Below are 18,240 nucleotides of genomic sequence, written 5' to 3'. Positions count from 1 at the left end.
TAGACTTTCAGAGAAGATAATTTTTTTATGCAGAGTAGTCTACTTTTTTTCCCCCTCAGTTCTGCAACCAATCAAGGAGTTTAAATTTGCTTAACTCTTTGTTTGTACAAAGGCTGCTTTATTGTGGGTGAAAATTGTATTGCTTAGACAGACCACAAAGAAATGACCGTAACAGAAGTAATAATATACACTTTGTACACAGTTTCCACCTATTAAAGATTCATTTTGCTCCCTGCAATATTTTAGGTTTGTTGAGAGACACGTGAGAAGTTATTAGTGTTGAGAAAAAGAAAGCTTTTGTTGCAAAAAAGCTTTTGTTGTTGTTGTTTGAAGAGGTTTTGCACGATCTTGTCTCGCTATTACTAAGTCAATACAGGAGCACGGAGCGGCTTCAGCATCCCTCACTGTGGCCATGTGCACCCAAGCCCTGGGTCTGTTGATAATGGGTCCTTTGTAGGACAGCTCCCGTTGCTTTCCTTGCCCACGGCAGTCTGAAATAATGAGTCCAGCAGTAGGTCTCTGCACAAAAAGCTCTCCCTGACTTCCTAGAGCAAAAATGTTTGCCAAGTACTGCTCAGGCTGGCTCTGTTTATCTTGCTGCAAGGTCCGAGGTAGCAGAGGCCAGAAAGGGTCAAACAACAGACTGAGCTTGTTGTGCACTTTCTTTTGCTGTAGAAAACATAAATGTGCAGCTCAACAGTTTCCACTGTATCTCTGGCAATTAGGACTTGATCCAAAACTCACTAAAGTCATTGGGAACCTTTCCATGGGCTTTAGAACAGGAGTTACGTAAGTTTGTGTTGTTTAAAGGGGGTGCCCCAGGGAGGCTGAACGCATGAGCTGACTCGACAGCCACATGCCTGCTCTGCCATGTCATGCAGAAAGGCTGTTCTCGAAGTGCCCATCAAGTGTCCCGTGCAGCACCAGGCAGTATTAACTCCTGAGTGAAAAAATCCTCTAATGCTGTCCTGTGCCAGGACACTGGCTCCTTATGGAGCCTCCCGAAGTCCAGAGATAAAACAAATAAGCTGCTGAGGCCTGAATTGCTTATTTTTTCTGATAAGGAGGGACACAGTTATGTCACTTGTGTGCAAATAAAAGGGTCACAAGGAAGTTTCCAAGTGGTAGATAGAACCTGAGGATTTCATAGTCTAGGAAAGTGAAGTACTCCTAACCCCAGACTTTTCTGAGACTCATTGAAGACATAAAAAAACAGTCTTTTAAAACACTGCTGTAAAGGAACTTCATTTCCTTCAAATACACAACTATACACACCATTTCCAGGCTCCTCATGTGAGTGTACAGTGGGAATAAGCACTGCAGGGAGGTCCTGTTGAGATTGGAACCATTGCACCCTGTGGTCAGGAAGAAGTTTTTATGGCTAAATGCACATCCACACCCTCTATCTACATTCTGCTGTCACTCTGCTGTGTTTCATCCTTGAGTTAATTCATTTTGTACCTAATATGCCATTCCTGGTGCACTGTGCACTATGCAAGACCACAGTTCACACCACAGAGATGTCAGGTCTATCAGCCTTCTTATTAGGGTTGAATGGATTTAATGTAGCCATAAAATTAGGTTCTAAAAGCATGAATTTGACACATAGCATTTAAAACACAAACCAGTTTGATCTGTTCTGACCCTGAGCTCCTGTACCTTAGAAATGGCCCCTTATGAAAAAACTTAATGGTGTGAGCTGACCTTTGAAAATATTATTGTTTGCTATAATGTGCTTGCATCAGTCTGCATTACTGTTGTGCCAGCAGATCATAAGGACTGCCAGTTCTTACTCCAAAGGGCTCATGCTCTAAGTAAAATCAGCTCTAAGAGCCTTAGGCAACCAAAAATTAAGGCAAAGACTGCAGGGCTTCACTTTGAACTAAACAAGAACATTTGCTATCTTACCTGGAATATCAAAGTTTGGCAAGGAGGACTTGATAGCAACCGGAAGGCTTTCTTTCAATGGCAGTAGAATTGAAGATAAACTGAGGCACCAGAGAACAACTGGCAGTGTACCCACCATGGTCCTTCACTTAGTACAGGTGCATTTGTGAAGCACAGACAGAGCAGGGGAAAGGAAAGAACGTCACGGGTGCTGGATAAGTCCATTTCTGGGACAAATACCTCCTGTGCCTGATTACAGAAATTTAGAAGGTAATTTTCCCAGGCTTAAGCCAAAGTTGTTGATAAGGGCAGTCCAGTGTCAGGGAATTCAGTAAGAGCCCCACTTTGTAAGACTTTGCCTATCCTCAATGATAGAAATGTAAGTGGGAGCTCTGAGCAATCAAGTCACTGCAAATCCAGACAGAGTATGCTTGGGTGATGATGCAGAGCATCTAAAAATACCAATTCCAGCTTTACTTTTACTTTCCAGCAAATTAATTCTACTTAAAAGGGCCAACAAAACCCACTGTGACGTCCTTATCATCAGCTGTTCCTCTCTAAATATACAGCACTGGCTATTTTTACAATTATCTGCTAAGCTGAATATTTTTTCCAGTAGTTAGGGGAAAAGATTAGCTCTGGTGGTTGCTGAAGGAATTTCTGTGAGCCATCCAACCAGCAGAAAAAATGTCCTAAAAAACTGTAGCTTATAGGGCCACAGTGGCTCTGCAGAGGCTTTTGAAGCAAGAGTAGCAGATGAGCAAAACCTGACTGCCACAACCTGAGATAGCCAAATGTCACGGGAGTTATTGTTTATTGTCAGATAAATTACTTCTGATGTAGTATTTCCTATAAATATTTATTCGTACTTTACTATCCACCTAAAGGTACAAGATAAATGCATTTGGTTTCCCACGCCTGATGTGTGGTGACCTGCCACCACAACAGACTGCCCTGGAGAGACTATAAATGTTTATAGGGGCAAGCCTCAGATTTATCAGTATTTCAAGAAGTGGAGATGGATATTAGGTGGGTTTTCAGCAAAAGATCAGGGTTTCTAGCCCCAGGGTATGATATGCAGAAAAGCTGACAACTTCTTTATTCTTTCAGGAATATCCTGGAGAAAAACATTAATCCAATAGTGATGGGTCTTTTGTGTGTGTGAGGTGTGAGAGAGGTAGTTACACAAAGAACATCCAAAAATTTTAATAGGCAGTACAATCATTATAATCTAGTATCTCATAATATCTGCCAAAGCACTTTACCTCAGAACAGCAGGCCCAAAGTTTCCTGGACCATTATCTCCACACACCAAATCCAAAATAAATCGTCATCCTTTCCTCTTTGAATTTGTTCTGTGGCAGCAACTTCTCTTGGCAAGAAATATTAGCCATATGGACACTAGAATATCTGCTTTGACCTTGACCTCAGAATAAGTGCTGCCAAATATGTGAGGACAACTCCTGCCTTTTATTTCCAAGAGTGATGCTCCATGGGTACAGCCCAATCTGCTCTCCTGGTTGCATCTCAGTGTAGAGAATTCATGAGTTTTAATTTGAATAGGTATTCTGCTAAAAGCATATTGTCTATGGCTGGCTACGAACTGGGAAGCAGTATCCCAGATGATGGTTTATTTGGCAGAGATATTTATTCCAGAAATAAAAGAAAGAAATGAGAGCTAATTTTAGCATCAGGCAGTGGAAAGTGCATTACTTGTAATTGGCTCTCACCATGTAATTTAGTCAGTATTTACATCTTCTGGATACTCTTCAAGTAACAGGAGGCTGCTGGGGGCAAGATGAGCTGAATTTTTTGGTTGCAGAGCTCCACGCTTGTCTGGTTCAGAAATGATGGGTAGTGATCACAGTAGAACATTTAACTGGGTAAGAGGAACAGATACTGCTCTTTTGCTGAGTTTCTGCCACATGTATTGCAATGATCATGAATGGGTGTGAACAATACTCAGGATTCAGAATAAACTCATTTCATCGTATTTGCATTTGCCCAACATGAAACAGAATCAGGACTAGCAGACACCTAATCAGATATCTTATTTCATTTTCCCAAGTCCCTGTCTTTCTTTGTCCCTTAAGAGACATTCCCAAAGAGTGTAGAACTAAATGGCATTACAACACTCATGGGGAAAGCTGGCCAGGTAGGAAGGGTAGAGCAGTGGGCAGGAAGGCACTCCACAGTCCTGGCTGGAAGTTGACCATCACCCAGTTTGGAGTCCTGCAGTTTTGACGAACTCATCTTCCTGATTTGTTAAGACCATGACAACATTTTTCACCTCGACGCTGCTGGTTGAAATTCACACTAGCACAGTGCTAATGGTGCCATCTGATGATGCTCAGTGGACTGTGCAAAATGGATTTATTCCATGTGCTTCCTGGTAGGCAGAGATCCACATTACACTCGACAGCTTCAATATATGGAAATGGTGACATGTGATTGATGTGGTCCCTGCAGGTCACACTAACTCACGGCGTATTAGCCCTGCATCCCGGGGAGGCTTATGCTACTGCAGCTGCCCACCTCCATTATCTGAACTAGGAATAAATGAAAGAATTGATGTTCCCAGCAGTGTGGATCTGGCACCTCGTGAAATCATCTGCAGCGCTGAGGGAGGTGGGAGGCAAAATTCACACAATTCAACCCCACAGCACACAGAACAGAACAGCACAGAACAGGTTACAACCAAACTTTGGTTATGGGTGCAAAGGGCAGTTGTGTTAGATCATAATGATCACAATGTTTTTTAAAATGGCTGGAATAGCTGTGTTTTCATGTTAATTTTTGACATTTGGAGTGACTAGATTTTCCAAAGTTGCTAAGTAAAGCACAGCATGTATAACCCAAGTAGCCTTCTCATCAGACATCCCTTCTTGACCTAATTTTCAGCAAGGCCTAAGCAGCTGCTCTTTCAAAAAACAGATTGCTTAATGGCAGCCAAGACTGGAGGCAGCCAAATTTAGGATTTTGCATCCAAAGGAGCGAGCAGAGTAAGGTTTCCCATAATGATATGGACATTCATTTGGACACCTCCTGGCCATGATGAAAATGAGGACGTCTGTTGTTTCTGCCCCTGAAATGCAGGATGCTTTTTAGCTTCTCCAGGGAAATCACTTGCCTATGGCATTTTAAAGTTTCACGAGTCAATACTGCAAGGTCAATACTACTCTTTCTTTGCCACAGAAATTCCCTGTAATCTTGCTCATCGCTCTCATGGCCATAAGGTCACCACAGCCCCTGCAGATTTGTCTTTCTCTTCCTACTTTTGCAGAGAAGTAGACAAAGTTGGATGTTAACTCTTCTGTCCTTCTGCAGAACATGGGAGGTATTTCTTCCTGCCAGATACACAAGCCATGATGTCCCCATCCACCACTTCCTCCCCAGTATCTAATCCTCTTTTTGTGCTTTTTCCTCAGGTGTTTTACTGATCTTGGCACTGACAGAAGAGCTGGTGTTTTCTGTTCAGGTACTGTCTCCCACTGTCTCCTCCTCTCAGGGCTTCCCGATGAACGCTACAACTATCACAGCCATGGGAACAACACCTCACCACAAAGACCACCACACGGCAGAGCCCCTTCCCACGTCTGCTAAAGCCATGTCCCACCCCATCAGCCTGGTGGAGAAAGCCCCTTCCATCGGGCAAGAGCAAGAGAGTGGCCCTCGCATCGGCGAGAAGGAAACTTATCATTTGTACAACCAGAGTGCTTTGTACTCAGGACGGTCTCGCCCCAAGGGGAAAATATTCCAGGTTTTCAAAGGCAACTTCTCAGAGTCATCAGAGCCTTACCTAAAGACGACCCTGCACTCTCCCTTCCCTACCCTGAGAAGCCCTTTCACAGACCACCCATTTCAGTCCCAGACCACAGCATCCAGCGATCCAAATGGAATGGGGCTGGCAAGAACTACACATTCAGACCCTTCTCCCCACCGCAACACCTCGGGAAGCCTTAGGGAAGCAGAGCGAGGGGATGGGACCGAGGTAGCAGTGCAGGAGGCAGATTTTGCCACCACAACTGCTGGACCATCAACTGATCCTGAAGCAGTGTCGGTGCCTTTTAAACCCACCCGCTATGGCATGTGGGATATGCTGAGCAAAAACAACTCTTGGGTAACCTTGAATCTCAGTACAAATGTCCCTCTGTTTGCTGGCTCTGGATCTGCTACAGCAGCAGCTGGTCACTCAGTTCAGACCAGTTTTGACGTCAGCATCTCGTCCCCGGCAGCGGGAGAACCTGAGGGATTCACTCCGACGCAGCACGGCGCGGTGACCAATGCCACATCGCCGGGCAGTGCCCTCTCCTCAGTGCCTGCCACCAGGTTGTCCAGCTCCACTTCCACAGCTGGCTCCACCGCCACTGGGAACTTCCTGAACAGACTGGTTCCTGCCGGGACCTGGAAACCAGGTGTGCAAGGAAACATCTCCCATGTCACCGAGGGGGACAAACCCCAGCACAGAGCAACCATCTGTCTCAGCAAGATGGACATTGCCTGGATCATTCTGGCTATCAGCGTCCCTATATCCTCATGTTGTAAGTTAATTGCCACTTTATTTTGCTTTCTCTTTCCTTAATATTCAGATTTTGCCCACACTTCAAGGGCTAGCTGGAGACCTAACAGAGGCAGGTCAGCTTGGGATGGATGAGATGCACAGGCATCACATCTACTGACCAAAGTGTTTAACTTCTAAATGCAGGACTAAAATGTTACAGTCAAAGCACACTTGCTCTATTGCTATTAAAAATCTTATGGGGTAACTCTCCATTTGCGGGTGTAACACTACCCTGAACGACTCCAGAATGTGAAGCAGCTTTACTCCAAAGTGTTTAAGACAGTGATCAAAAACTTGAACAAAGACAGTGATATTTTCAAACAGTGATTTTTTTTTTTTTTTTTTTATGTAGGAACTAGTATTTGCTGCCCTGAAATTAGATTTTAAAAGCCCATTGCTAACCCAAAGGATTAATAACATCTGTAATGACTAATAATTCAGGAAACACCAGTTTTCCAGTGCAATAAAATATTTCATTGCAGGTAGTGCGTGAACTATCCAATTTAAAAATCTGATGACCAAAGTGCTGGTTTCCTCCATTATAATTCCAATTTACAGTTGCCAAGGGAAGAGAAACAAACCTTGGGCTTCAGACACCTTGAGTCAGCCACCTGCAGGACCAGGGCAGGCTGGGTTTCCAGAGCTGGCTCAGGGTCTTGTTGTTTGACTCAATTACAAAAAACACATGGGAAATTATAAGCAAGCTTGTGAATGCTTCCCAGGATGTCCAGCGCCTAGTTTGGTTTTATCAGCTTGATGGGACAACATATTCTCTGGGGTCTCACTATCATGGGGTGGGATTATTCTGAGCAGTCTGGAGTGAAACAAAACCCAATATTTCCCAGCCTTTGCTGCCTGAGGAAACATAAAGGGGTAGCAGCTAACAATACTGAGTATTAATGCTGTTATTTATGGCTATGAGCTGCACTGAGGACAAGGCTAGATGAGCTACATGATACAGTCTCACACCCAGCTTACTCCAGCCAAAAAGGACAGTGCTGGTCTTTCCTGCTCTTTCTCATGTGCAGGAACCTAATCCTGCCCCTCTCCTTCTGCCTGGGCCTGACTTTTCACCTCCTTGAGACACTTTCAGATTGTTAAAGTAGCCAAAAATTATTCACTTTACTCTTTGGTACTTTCTGTCCACCCAGAGAGCTGAATCAGCTCTCCACAGAGTCAGATGAGCATGAGACCCAGAAAGGATGAGGCTGCAGGAATGCAGACCTGGAGAGAGGACCATACTAATCCTTTCAGCAGCTGCAAATTATTGGGTTGGGTCAGCATATTTGTTAGATTCACACCTCCGGGACTATCAATTCTGCTATTGCCAATATGGTTAAAACCACAAGTGAGAACAAAGCTTAAGGCTAAAAAATGGGCAATCAAAGAGAAACCAAAGCAGAATTTGCATGTGCATTTCTGTGCAAGATGTAGAGGAGAAAGTGGGACTTAGCAAGCATGTGGTCAGAAGCAGCAATATTTGATGATTTGATGAACTATGCCTTGTGTGACCATCAGTAGAACTACAAGATCAAATAAATTCTTCCAAGAATTACGTTTTGGGCCAATATCCAAAAAGACAGCTGAGATGGATAGAAAGTATCTAAATACAAAGTAAGAAGTGTAAAACCATACAACACAAGCACGGGAGGTACAGCCAGTGGGTAAACTGGTCTGTGCACGCAGAGTGCCATAGATGAGGTGAACAATAATAACAGTAACAATAACAATAGTAATAATAATATGAGAAGTCTGACAGCAGGAGTGCTAACCCACTGTTCATTAGAGGTGTTAGCACTTTTCCTCTTTTCATTTGTACCATGTGTTCATGCGACTGCCTGTTCTGGTTCTTGTGTCCATAAGCTACACCTTTTTTTAAAAAGCCAAATGCTATTTTGAAAGTTATCTATATTAGCTCTAATCCAGTGTTTAAACGATTCAGGTATTTAAGTCCTGCTTTCAAGACAAGATTCCTGAGGATGGCCTTCATCGAGACTCTCCCTTTAAAATCCGGGAATCCTCGGATGTATTTCAGAGTGGAAATGAACGGCGGGCAGGCATTTCAATGGTGTTTTTGGGGGGCGATCTGGCTTTAGTGCCTCGGAAGCTGATTTAGTGCGGGGTTCCGCTGCCCGAGGGCCGCTCCGGAGGGGCTGCGCGGAGGCGACTGCCGCCACCTCCCGGCACCAGCGCTGAGCGCGGCACGCTCCTCTCCTCTGCCCCAGGGCGGGCTGGCGCCGGGACAAGGATCAAGAACTGACATTTCGGGTTCATTTCATCTTCAAACAGGGAAGAAGTTTTCCAAGAGAGGCTCTCACAGTTGTTGTGGGCACGGGTTGAGGGAAAAAATATTGTCGCGCTCCTGCCTTGGGATGCTGGAAGGCTTTAGAGACATAATCCCGTGCTCTTGAATGTCTGAGCTGCCTGAGGAGGGATCAAGCCACAGGAAAAGTCACTGCGGACCCCTGGCACGGGAGGTTACAGCTGGGGGCTGGTGGCTCTGCGCTCAGGCTGGCACTTTTCGGCAGAGTGATAGCCTCAAGGCAGGGAAGAAGTTAGCCACACACCCTGGAAAGACATGGAAAGAGGTGAGGAGAGGCAGCCCAGAGCCTGTGCATGAGGCTGCAGAGCTGCAGAAATCCAATTAACTCAGCTGCCTTGCCCTGCTAATGAGGGGTGCCCCTGAGCCGAGGCAGCTCGCTGACCTCCGGGCTGTTTTCCCAGAGCCTTTGAAGAGCTGTGCAGTGTCCAGACCATCTCTCCTCTGCCAGGAGCCCTTTGTCTTTCTATATAATTTCTCCTCTGTGTGAGGAGTTACAAGGAGGCTGGAAAAGTTTTCTTTGGAGGACTTCCGGGCACAGCTTGTGCTCCTCAAAAATCCTTGGAAGGGAAAACATATCACGATACTGCAAAGATGTCTCTGTCCCTCTCTGATCCCTACATGCTGCTTGTTGTCACACCTTCTAGTGATAGGCAACTGTTACATGAAAACCTGTGGGCATTTCAGCTTCTATAGCAGGGGAAGTGACTTTCTAGAGAGCAATCACAGGAGCTTTTGGCTCCTCAGCACCACTGGAAGAAGTGCTTGGGATGCTGCACTCCTCCTCACAGAGTACAGACCCTGCTGGGGTTTCTTTGCTGGCCCACCCCTGCCGTGGGTATTTGCATCAAAGAGCAGGATGAAGCAGAGTGTTTGTTCAGCATCACTGTGCCCTGACTTCTGACCCCACTGAGGACTGGCAGGTCCCACCAGCCTTGCTGGTGGCACAGCTCAGGGGCTGTAACACAAGCCTGATGATCTGTGCCTTAAGAACTCCCCTGCTTAAATAAGAGCTGGGATTTAGCCTCCCACCCTTACAATACCTGTCAAATTTCTGAATCCCACTGCTAGCCCCCGACACTGCTAGCCAGAAGAGTAATGCTTTGAGTAGAAATGCACAAGCTATGTCTGCTGCATGAACCTAGGGAAATCATTTCACCTTTTGGCAGCTAAGTTTCATTAAATAAATAATGAGAGTAATGTTGCTAATGCCATGGGAGGGCTGCAAAAATTAAGGATTCTGTATCATTCCCTTCCCAGAATAGCAAAATCATATATAACAGTGATGTCATTATTTTCTTGATGTCACAGTTTGAGCTGGGTTTGCAGTGTCCTTCAGGCAGCCTTGAACATTTTTGTGCACGTGCTGTTGTACATATGTAGGTGCCTCTGTCTGCAATGCAGAACAAGAACAATATGAGCTCATTTTAAAACCCACTGTTCCAGTCCTTGGGCTCCTGGTCCTTGCGTCACTGTAACTCCAGAATGACACAATAAAATGTGGAAGAACAGGAACTTGCAAATCAGATGCACAGAAGTCGATTTATCCAGTCAGTTCTGCTGACACAGGAGAACATGAGAGAAAGACTGAGCCTCTCAACACAGGCATCAGCAAAACTCAGAGAATATGTAAAGAATTGCCTTGGGCCTAACCTCACTTAGCTCACATTTCATGCACTGGAACGCTTTCCAAAATTACCTCACTCACCTTCTCCATCACAAAACCTATGCTTGCTTTCCAGTCTGAAGCAAGAGAGATCCCAAGCCCTGAGCCTAATCCCCAGGTGTGAACTCAGGCTTCTGTCTCCTGTCTCCAGATGTAAGTGACTGTAGTCAATAACCAAATCCATCCTGATACCTTTATCACAGCTAAGTATGTGCTACTACATATAGGAAACCAGGGAAATAAAAAGAAATATGGAAAAAGCACTTTTGGTCATTGAGGGAAAGTTTCTTTAAACTTAGTTTATGTTGATGTTGAAACTTATATTTATGTTGATCTGCAGGTGTAGGGAGTAGTAAATGAAGATCTTTCACCCTGAATATTGCATGACTTCTAAGTGCTTACAATTTCAGATCTGTTAATACTGTTTCAAAAGTGGGGGAAAGGAGCATGCAGTGTGAGATTGGTAACATATTTTAGTGAGTTGAAGGGAAATACTCAGAAAACTGTAGGGAATTGGTACAATCTCATTACACGGCATTAATGAAGCTGGGTTGAATGTGGTATACAATCATAGTGGGTTATATATTTTTTTTTAAATAAACCACTAGAATATTAGAAAAGAGACATGGAATTACTTAGGAGTGGGGAAATGCGGCATAATTCCATTTGTGCCATGATGTAGCACAAAAAGAGGCTGAAGCCTACATATATAGGAGAGATTTCTGACAGCATGGTGGAAGTTTTTAATAAAAAAGGCAAAAGAACATGGAGGAAATTATGGTTGAAGGTGAAAGTATTTACACAAGAATAATGTAAGCATGTCCCCACAACAGAAATTAAACATCGCAACAAAATCTGTGGGAATGGGATTCATATCTGGTCACTCTGTATCCTTAAGTAAAGCTGAGTATTTTCCTATGAGATGTGCTGTATCTTAAGTACAGATCATGGTAAATGTGACGGGTTAAAGTCTCCTGGTGTGCAGGTGCTAGGTGGGTGACAGTAGGTGATGGACATGTTCCCACCAGCCTAGAACTCATAAATCTGTGAGAATCTTGTTTCCCCCCTTTGTGGGATGTTTTATGTCCTGTTTCATAGGTGTGGGGATAGATAATGCAGATGTAACTTGCCCTATGGCCAAAAAATGTCCGGTGTCAGAGCTGGAGCTCACCAGCAGCTCAGCCCCTTAACATATGAAAAGACATGGGTTAGAGATGCATCCAGAATTTCTGAACTTCCAGAGACACCTGATATTTCCTAACATGTGTCACAGTCTCTGTACAAGGCAGGCTGACAAAGGGACAACACTGACATGTCCTTCTCATGGCACTCGCTGTTGACTTGAACATTGAGCAGACAAAGGAAAGTTAGTTGAGATTTTCTGACTCACAGAAAGCAACCAGAGGATTGCTTGAAAACCAGGGAACAGTTAACCACATAATATAGGATAGATAAGCAGGGTGTTGCAGCTACTAGTTCTCTCTTCAGCTCTGTTGTCATTACTGCCATTTGTGCCTTCCAAACCATCTCAGCCCTCTGTGTATTTCATTCACCTAATATGGCCTCCCTGGCCATCAGAGTTGTCTGTCTGGAAAAGTTTTTCTGATATACATGTAATTCTAGTTATGGGAACAAAAGTATATCTAGGAATATAAAAGCTGTACCCTGGTCCTAGTATTCTGGAAATGGGATGTCCTAAGCTGGCTACTTTAATTTCACTAAAATATGCCCCAAATATGGTATGTTATGTGGTAGATGTGTCACTTAGTGCCTTTGTTTAGTGGTGTGTTAAGTTAATGGCAGTGTTAAGTTAATGGTTGGACTCAACATTCCTAAAGGTCTTTTCCAACCGAAATGATTCTATGATTCTGTGAAAAGGGCAGTTAATATAAGATGAAGAGGAAATAGCACCATTCCAGCCCTTCTGTCCTCAGCCACCCTCTTAAATAAGATCTCCTCTGCTTTGAATTGGGGCAGCTTAGGTAGACATCCTTCTGCTGAAATACATATTTGTGGAAGCTCAGGAACACATTTTCCATGCTCTTCCATCCATTTTCTTGTGTGTGCACAATAGTTGGAGGCCAAGAGTGTAATTAAGAGAGGGAGAATTATTGCTGTATGTACCTACATGTGGCAAGGCCATTTCCTGATGGAAGAAGTTAAACCCCAAATTTGATACTTCTCTGTCAGCAGCCACAATATTTTATAAGCTGTAAAACCTCAGGCTTTCGAAAAAATATTTGCATAGAGTTGACTTTACTGGGGCTCTCACATCCTCAGGCACCTTCAGAAATATTCTGTGCCTTAGGGATGGATCTCATTTTGCTGGAGTACTGAAAAGCTCCAGGACTGTTGGGTCTCACCAGCAGTGGTGAGGACTAAATGCAAGTCCTGCATCACTTTCTAATCTTCCCAATCTTGCAGGCTGGGCTGGGACATGGAGAAGGCAGCAGCCAAAGCAGGGAAAAAAGGTGCAGCCCTTCAGGAGGAGAGGCATTTCCCCAGGCAGGGAGAACAGTTCTGAGGGGCCATGAAGTGCAGCAGCAGGATTCAGACTATTGGGCTATGAGAAAATTAAGTTGTTAGTGACAGAACTGCCTGAACTGAAAAACATTGTGGGGGTTTTTTTCTTTTTTTCTTTTTTTTTTTTTTGTTTGGTTTTTTTTGTTTTGGTTTTTTTTTAGTAGAGCTCTAGACTTGCACTTCTGTGTTGCTAATTTCATGTGGTAGATGGGATAAGGAATTAGATCCATGGCACATGGATAGCTGCAATGTTTGTCAAAACATACATGTTTGTCAAAACATACATAGCAGCAGTGATCTCTCTGCAATATTTTCTTTCCTCTGAGTTATCATTCTAATACATAATTTTACCTGTAGCTGAGGAAATAATATATTTTTCTGCTTCATGAATATTTTCTCTTCTCTTCTCTTCTACCATGAGGGATTTAAAAATGATATAGGGAATTTACAGCAGGTATTTCCTATTTCACAGGTACAAGTACATATGCAGCTACCTGTCCGTATAAATCAGGTAGATTATAAACACAACTGGTCAATGAATTTCACAGGTGTAAGGGGAGCAGACAGAGCTCACACATTACAGCTCTGAGCAAACCCTTGCACAAGCCCCAGCTTGTGCCTGAGCAAGGTCCAGTGGGAGCAGTAATTCTGCTGCTGTGGCTTTGCCTGTCTCTTGTAAAGTTCCCAAGATTACCCATCTGAATGCCAACAGAGATGAATAAACTAAAAGCAATTCCAGAAAATAACACTCAGAAAGCTTTGTGTTCAACTGCCTGCTGGGAGAGAATTACCTGGGCATTTCTGGGGCCCGGGGATTCTTGTGACCCTGGGACCAGACAGACTCCTGAACATCAGGAGTTTCACTTGCTAGTCACTTTGCCTTGCCTAACTGCTCTGCTTTAAGTTCAGATATTTCAGATTGTAAAAGCTTAAGTGTTCTCCACAGGTGAGAGAGAAAAAACCCACTCTCAGACATTACCCAATGCCCAGACAAGTGTTGGGGAACAGGTTACCCTTATCAGTAGATTCCACATCCCATGGCTGATGGAGACAGGCAGAAAAACCCCAGCTCTGGCATTAACACTATCCTGGAAGTGTAAGGTGTGTGAGACTCATGCCACAGGGTATCTCCACACCACCCTACCCCTCTTTCATCCTACTCAGGAATCCATCTGTTCTTCTGGCTGTTTGCTGATGCATTGGAACATGGTCACAAAACAAAATCCAAGTTACAAATGGCAGACAACAGAGGCAGAGATCAGTGGCACTTCAGGACAGAAGCTTTTGGTATTGAAGCCACACAACTGTGGCATTTATGACTTTTCTATCTGAAATAGAACAGGTATCTCTCACTGCCCACTTGCTAATGTGCTCAACACTGCAGCCTCTGAACACACCAGATACACCAAAGGTCCCCACAGAAGCATCTTAGTCCCTGAGGAATGCCCTCTCTTCTAGAGGGTCTGGCAATCCCTGCTTAGGTATTAAATTGCCATCAGCTGCAACAAAAAAGCTTTTCATTAATCAGGCAGCCACATCTTGAAGATTATACACTCACATCAAAAAGAAAGTAAAAACTGTATATTCTGCCAAGCCCAAAGCCTCATCTGCTTGGCCCAGATTCTGACATAATTGTGTAGGGTTTGTTAGCAGAGAGATGGGACTGACTGAGAATGAAGTATATGAATGCAGGTCACCAGCCCTCTCCATAAGTAACAAAAAGCACAAATCCATGGTACTGATGAGTTCTTTTTGAAAGGAAATAACCAGACTTTTGACATGTTTCTATTGACAGCAGTTCTGCTGACAGTCTGCTGCATGAGAAGGAAGAAGAAGACATCTAACCCAGAGAACAATCTGAGCTATTGGAATAATGCTATTACCATGGACTACTTCAACAGGCATGCTGTAGAGCTACCAAGAGAGATCCAGTCACTGGAGACTTCAGAGGTACCTCGCTTGCAGAACTGGTGTCTGGAAAATGTAACTGATGCCATGCTGGGAGGAGGGGAGAGGAAGTCATATTAATAAAGCCTTGAAATCCCCACAGATGTTCAGGGGTACAGCTTTTAGGGAAGGACTCACTCCTACACATGTATTGGATGGGATAAACATCTCAGCAAAGCTGGATTGCCATCCTATTCCCAGCCACTGCAGATGTGTTCTGCATTGCTGCGTGGTGACGGGCGTTAACCACCAAGAGGTGAATTTATTCCTGGGCTTCTCTTCCTTGTGAGCCTATAGCCAATGTCAAGCCATGCCATGATGTCTTAAGGAGAGCTCTTTAGGCTGGCTTATTACTGACAATCAGTCTACTGTGCATGTGCCACACAGCATAAAAATAGGAGGCTGCTGGAAGTTAATAAAACAAAGAAATTTTGTACATTTATGTCTCAGGAGCTGCCTGCAACTTCTCAAATACCAGTTCAGGGAATTAGTGTTCCCAATACAAAAGTAATCAGAACATCAGTATGTGAGGGAGTGTGGTGGTGTGGTGTACACTCATCAGCCTTTATTTAAGAGATCTGACTGGTTTGGTGGGATTATTCACACATGAGCAGGTGATCCTACTGATAGAAATCTATTCCTTGGCTTCAGAGACAGAGAATAATTCAGTTTCATTCAAAGATAATTAAAACCTAGAAACAGTGGAGAGTCTGAGTTTATGATAAAATGATTTTCAGATCAGCTATCTGACTAGCTCATATGACTAAATTAAAAAAAAAAAAAGTTTAGAAAGGAACCTCTAAGATGTGATTAGACAGTCACAGTCACTTCATTAACCCCACTTTGCTGGCAATCACGTTGCTCAAACTAAGGCAGGACCTGGTCTAGCTTGCCCAGAATCAAATGTCAGGCCTATTCACATACAGGATAGTCTTCAAAAGGTGACTCATTTAAACCTCATCAGAATATGACTGAACTGGAGCATACTCAGGTGGACCCTTATGTGTGGCTTTCTAACTGTAAAAAGAAGTTGCAAATGCATCTTTGAGGAGTCAAGCCCTGCTGAGAGATAGGAAACACATGCAATGAGTCAACAAAGTGAAAAAAAAAAAAAACCAAACCAAAAAAGCAACAAACCAAGAAATGTGAAAGCTCCAAAGGGATTGGAAGTTTGGTGCAGTTGACTTCTGGGTCCCCAGGCTCACAGAGAATTAGCAGAACCTCAGAGGAACTTTTCACTCACAGCTCCTCCTGCCTGACAAAGGGAAAAACCAGCTCACCAAACCCGGCTCTCCAGAGTCACAGACCACGACATTCAGGCACCTTTGGGGGATCGAGAGGAATGCCCTGTGTGCTCCTGGAGGTTGAAGGGTGTGAAATGCTCAATCTGCTTCTTTCTTTTTCCTTCAGGACCACCTGTCTGAGCCGCGCTCCCCGGCCAACGGTGACTACCGTGACAGTGGGATGGTCCTGGTGAACCCCTTCTGTCAGGAAACGCTGTTTGTGGGACACGAGCAAGTCTCTGAAATATGACCCCCCACCTGCCCCCGTACTGCAGTTTCATCTCTACTGTCTCCAAATTATAAATAAATATATATATATTATAAATATAACCTTTGTGTAACCCTGAACTACAAGAAATGTTTTCAGCTTTTCTTTTGTCCCTCAGAATTGTCAGCCCCTTTTTTATAAGTGTGGTAAAACTTTACAGAACAAACTGTGGCTTTATAAAATAAAGGTATTTCTAAGCAAAACATTTGTCAAGTGGACTGAATCCTTTCTGTGACTCCAGTACTGCCTGAGCACCAGCTGGGGTGAGCCCCTTACTGTCCCACTTCCAGTCTGAGCTCCAAAACTCTTTTATACGAGCAACAACAAGAATGGCCCTTTTTTCCTGTGTAAATATGTTAACCACACTACACATTGGACTCACAGCTGCTACACTTCAGCCCAATAAGCCTAGAATTATTTCCTGATCATCAAACAGCCTCAAAAGAAGGCATGTAGAGTGCTCCCTTCAAAAGAACAGAAAATTCCTTTCAATTTATCAAAAATCTTGCAATCTGGTGACTAGGGACTACCACCAATTGAATGCTGTGGCTTTGACCACATTTCCACTTCTCCATTGTTTTATTTATTTTTTGTGTTTAGACTGCTGGTGCCACTGAATCAAGTTTCCTCATACCCTCTTCTCTTCTCTGGGACTTTCTTTCCCCCCTTATGAAGGAAAACACAGCATTTTGGAGCAAAATGGCAATTCTTTCCTACCCTGTTAAGAGCTAGATTGCAGACTCTAATAGCGTTAGGGGAATAGTAAGGGTGAACAAAGCTTAAATGATGGATTAAAAATAGGTTGCTGCAAGGCAAGAATAAGATAGAACATGGAATGACTTGGCCCAAATCGATGCTCTCTCTTTGAGTAATCCAGAACTGTTACTGTGGGACCAATTCTCAGTTTTGCTTCTCAAAATGCCTTTTTCATTCAGCAAGTGAAATTACTCCTGTCCTTTGAGGTCTCGTCCTCCTTCTCCCCACCTCTGGCCACCAGTTCTGCTAGACAATTTTCTGCCGTCACTCCTCACTTCATCAGGAGCAGGCTGACAGTGAGGGGCACTTTAGCCCCTGCTCCAGCTGGCTGCTCCTTGCCACTGGCTGCTCAGGTTTAACACTTGGCTGCATGAAAGGGAAGCTGGAGCAGGACAGGGTTAGTGTAGCATCATTAACCATATGCCTTGTTCAAGGTGAGGCACAGTTGCTACTAGAAAAGAGACTTACAGCAGTGGCACATCTGGTCCAGCTGTTCCCACTTGCCGCCAGGGTCCCAGTGACTGTCAAGCAACATGACAACTTGACTAAATGATGGTTGGAATCAGACCCAGACTTGGCTGAGGGGGCCACAGAGGCCTCGTTGCTCCTCCCCTCTCCCCATCCCACACATGCACTTCTGCTGTGCCAAGGCACAAACCTGAATGTGGACCACAGGCTTCTGGAAACTGGAAGATTGAAATGTTACAGGGACTCTCCTGTGTATTTGTTTCTCTGCTCAGCATCAGAGAGTAATGCAGGCCTTTCTCATGAGGTCATGGGGCAGGCAGGATGACAGGACTGTGTATGAACATGGATGGGCACTTTGGGAATGTATCTTTTCACCATGGGATAAGTGCTATGCAATATGATACCTGTGATCCTCATGATCAATTACTAAATAACCTCCTAGAAACCACTGTTTGATAGGAGAGTGTTGCCAAGAGCAAAAGCAATCCCACAAGGATCTTTGTTTTTATTTAAAGAGGGAAGTGGACAGAGAGAACAAGGTTACAAAAAACTAAATTAATT

The 18,240-nt window shown here is 44.0% G+C and overlaps 1 protein-coding gene across 5 annotated transcripts in view; it reads left to right on the top strand.

Moving 5' to 3' along the window:
• The window catches only part of TMEM108 (transmembrane protein 108), a 162,719-nt gene extending 146,061 nt beyond the window's left edge, over window positions 1-16,658 (top strand). For 4 of the 5 annotated variants that reach the window (XM_021531249.2, XM_021531247.2, XM_021531248.3 and 1 more), the window contains 3 exons: window positions 5,316-6,428; window positions 14,753-14,907; window positions 16,315-16,658. In XM_021531249.2, the coding sequence (XP_021386924.2) occupies window positions 5,316-6,428; window positions 14,753-14,907; window positions 16,315-16,437 (1,391 nt within the window). In that variant the 3' untranslated portion in view covers window positions 16,438-16,658. The remainder of the gene's footprint in view (window positions 1-5,315; window positions 6,429-14,752; window positions 14,908-16,314) is intronic. The other variant, XM_021531250.2, reaches the window with a different exon arrangement.
• Window positions 16,659-18,240: the final 1,582 nt, after the last annotated feature.

This window comes from Lonchura striata, chromosome 1 (assembly GCF_046129695.1).
Source record: "Lonchura striata isolate bLonStr1 chromosome 1, bLonStr1.mat, whole genome shotgun sequence".
Lineage (NCBI taxonomy): Eukaryota > Metazoa > Chordata > Aves > Passeriformes > Estrildidae > Lonchura > Lonchura striata.
This window is presented reverse-complemented; position numbering and strand designations above follow the sequence as displayed.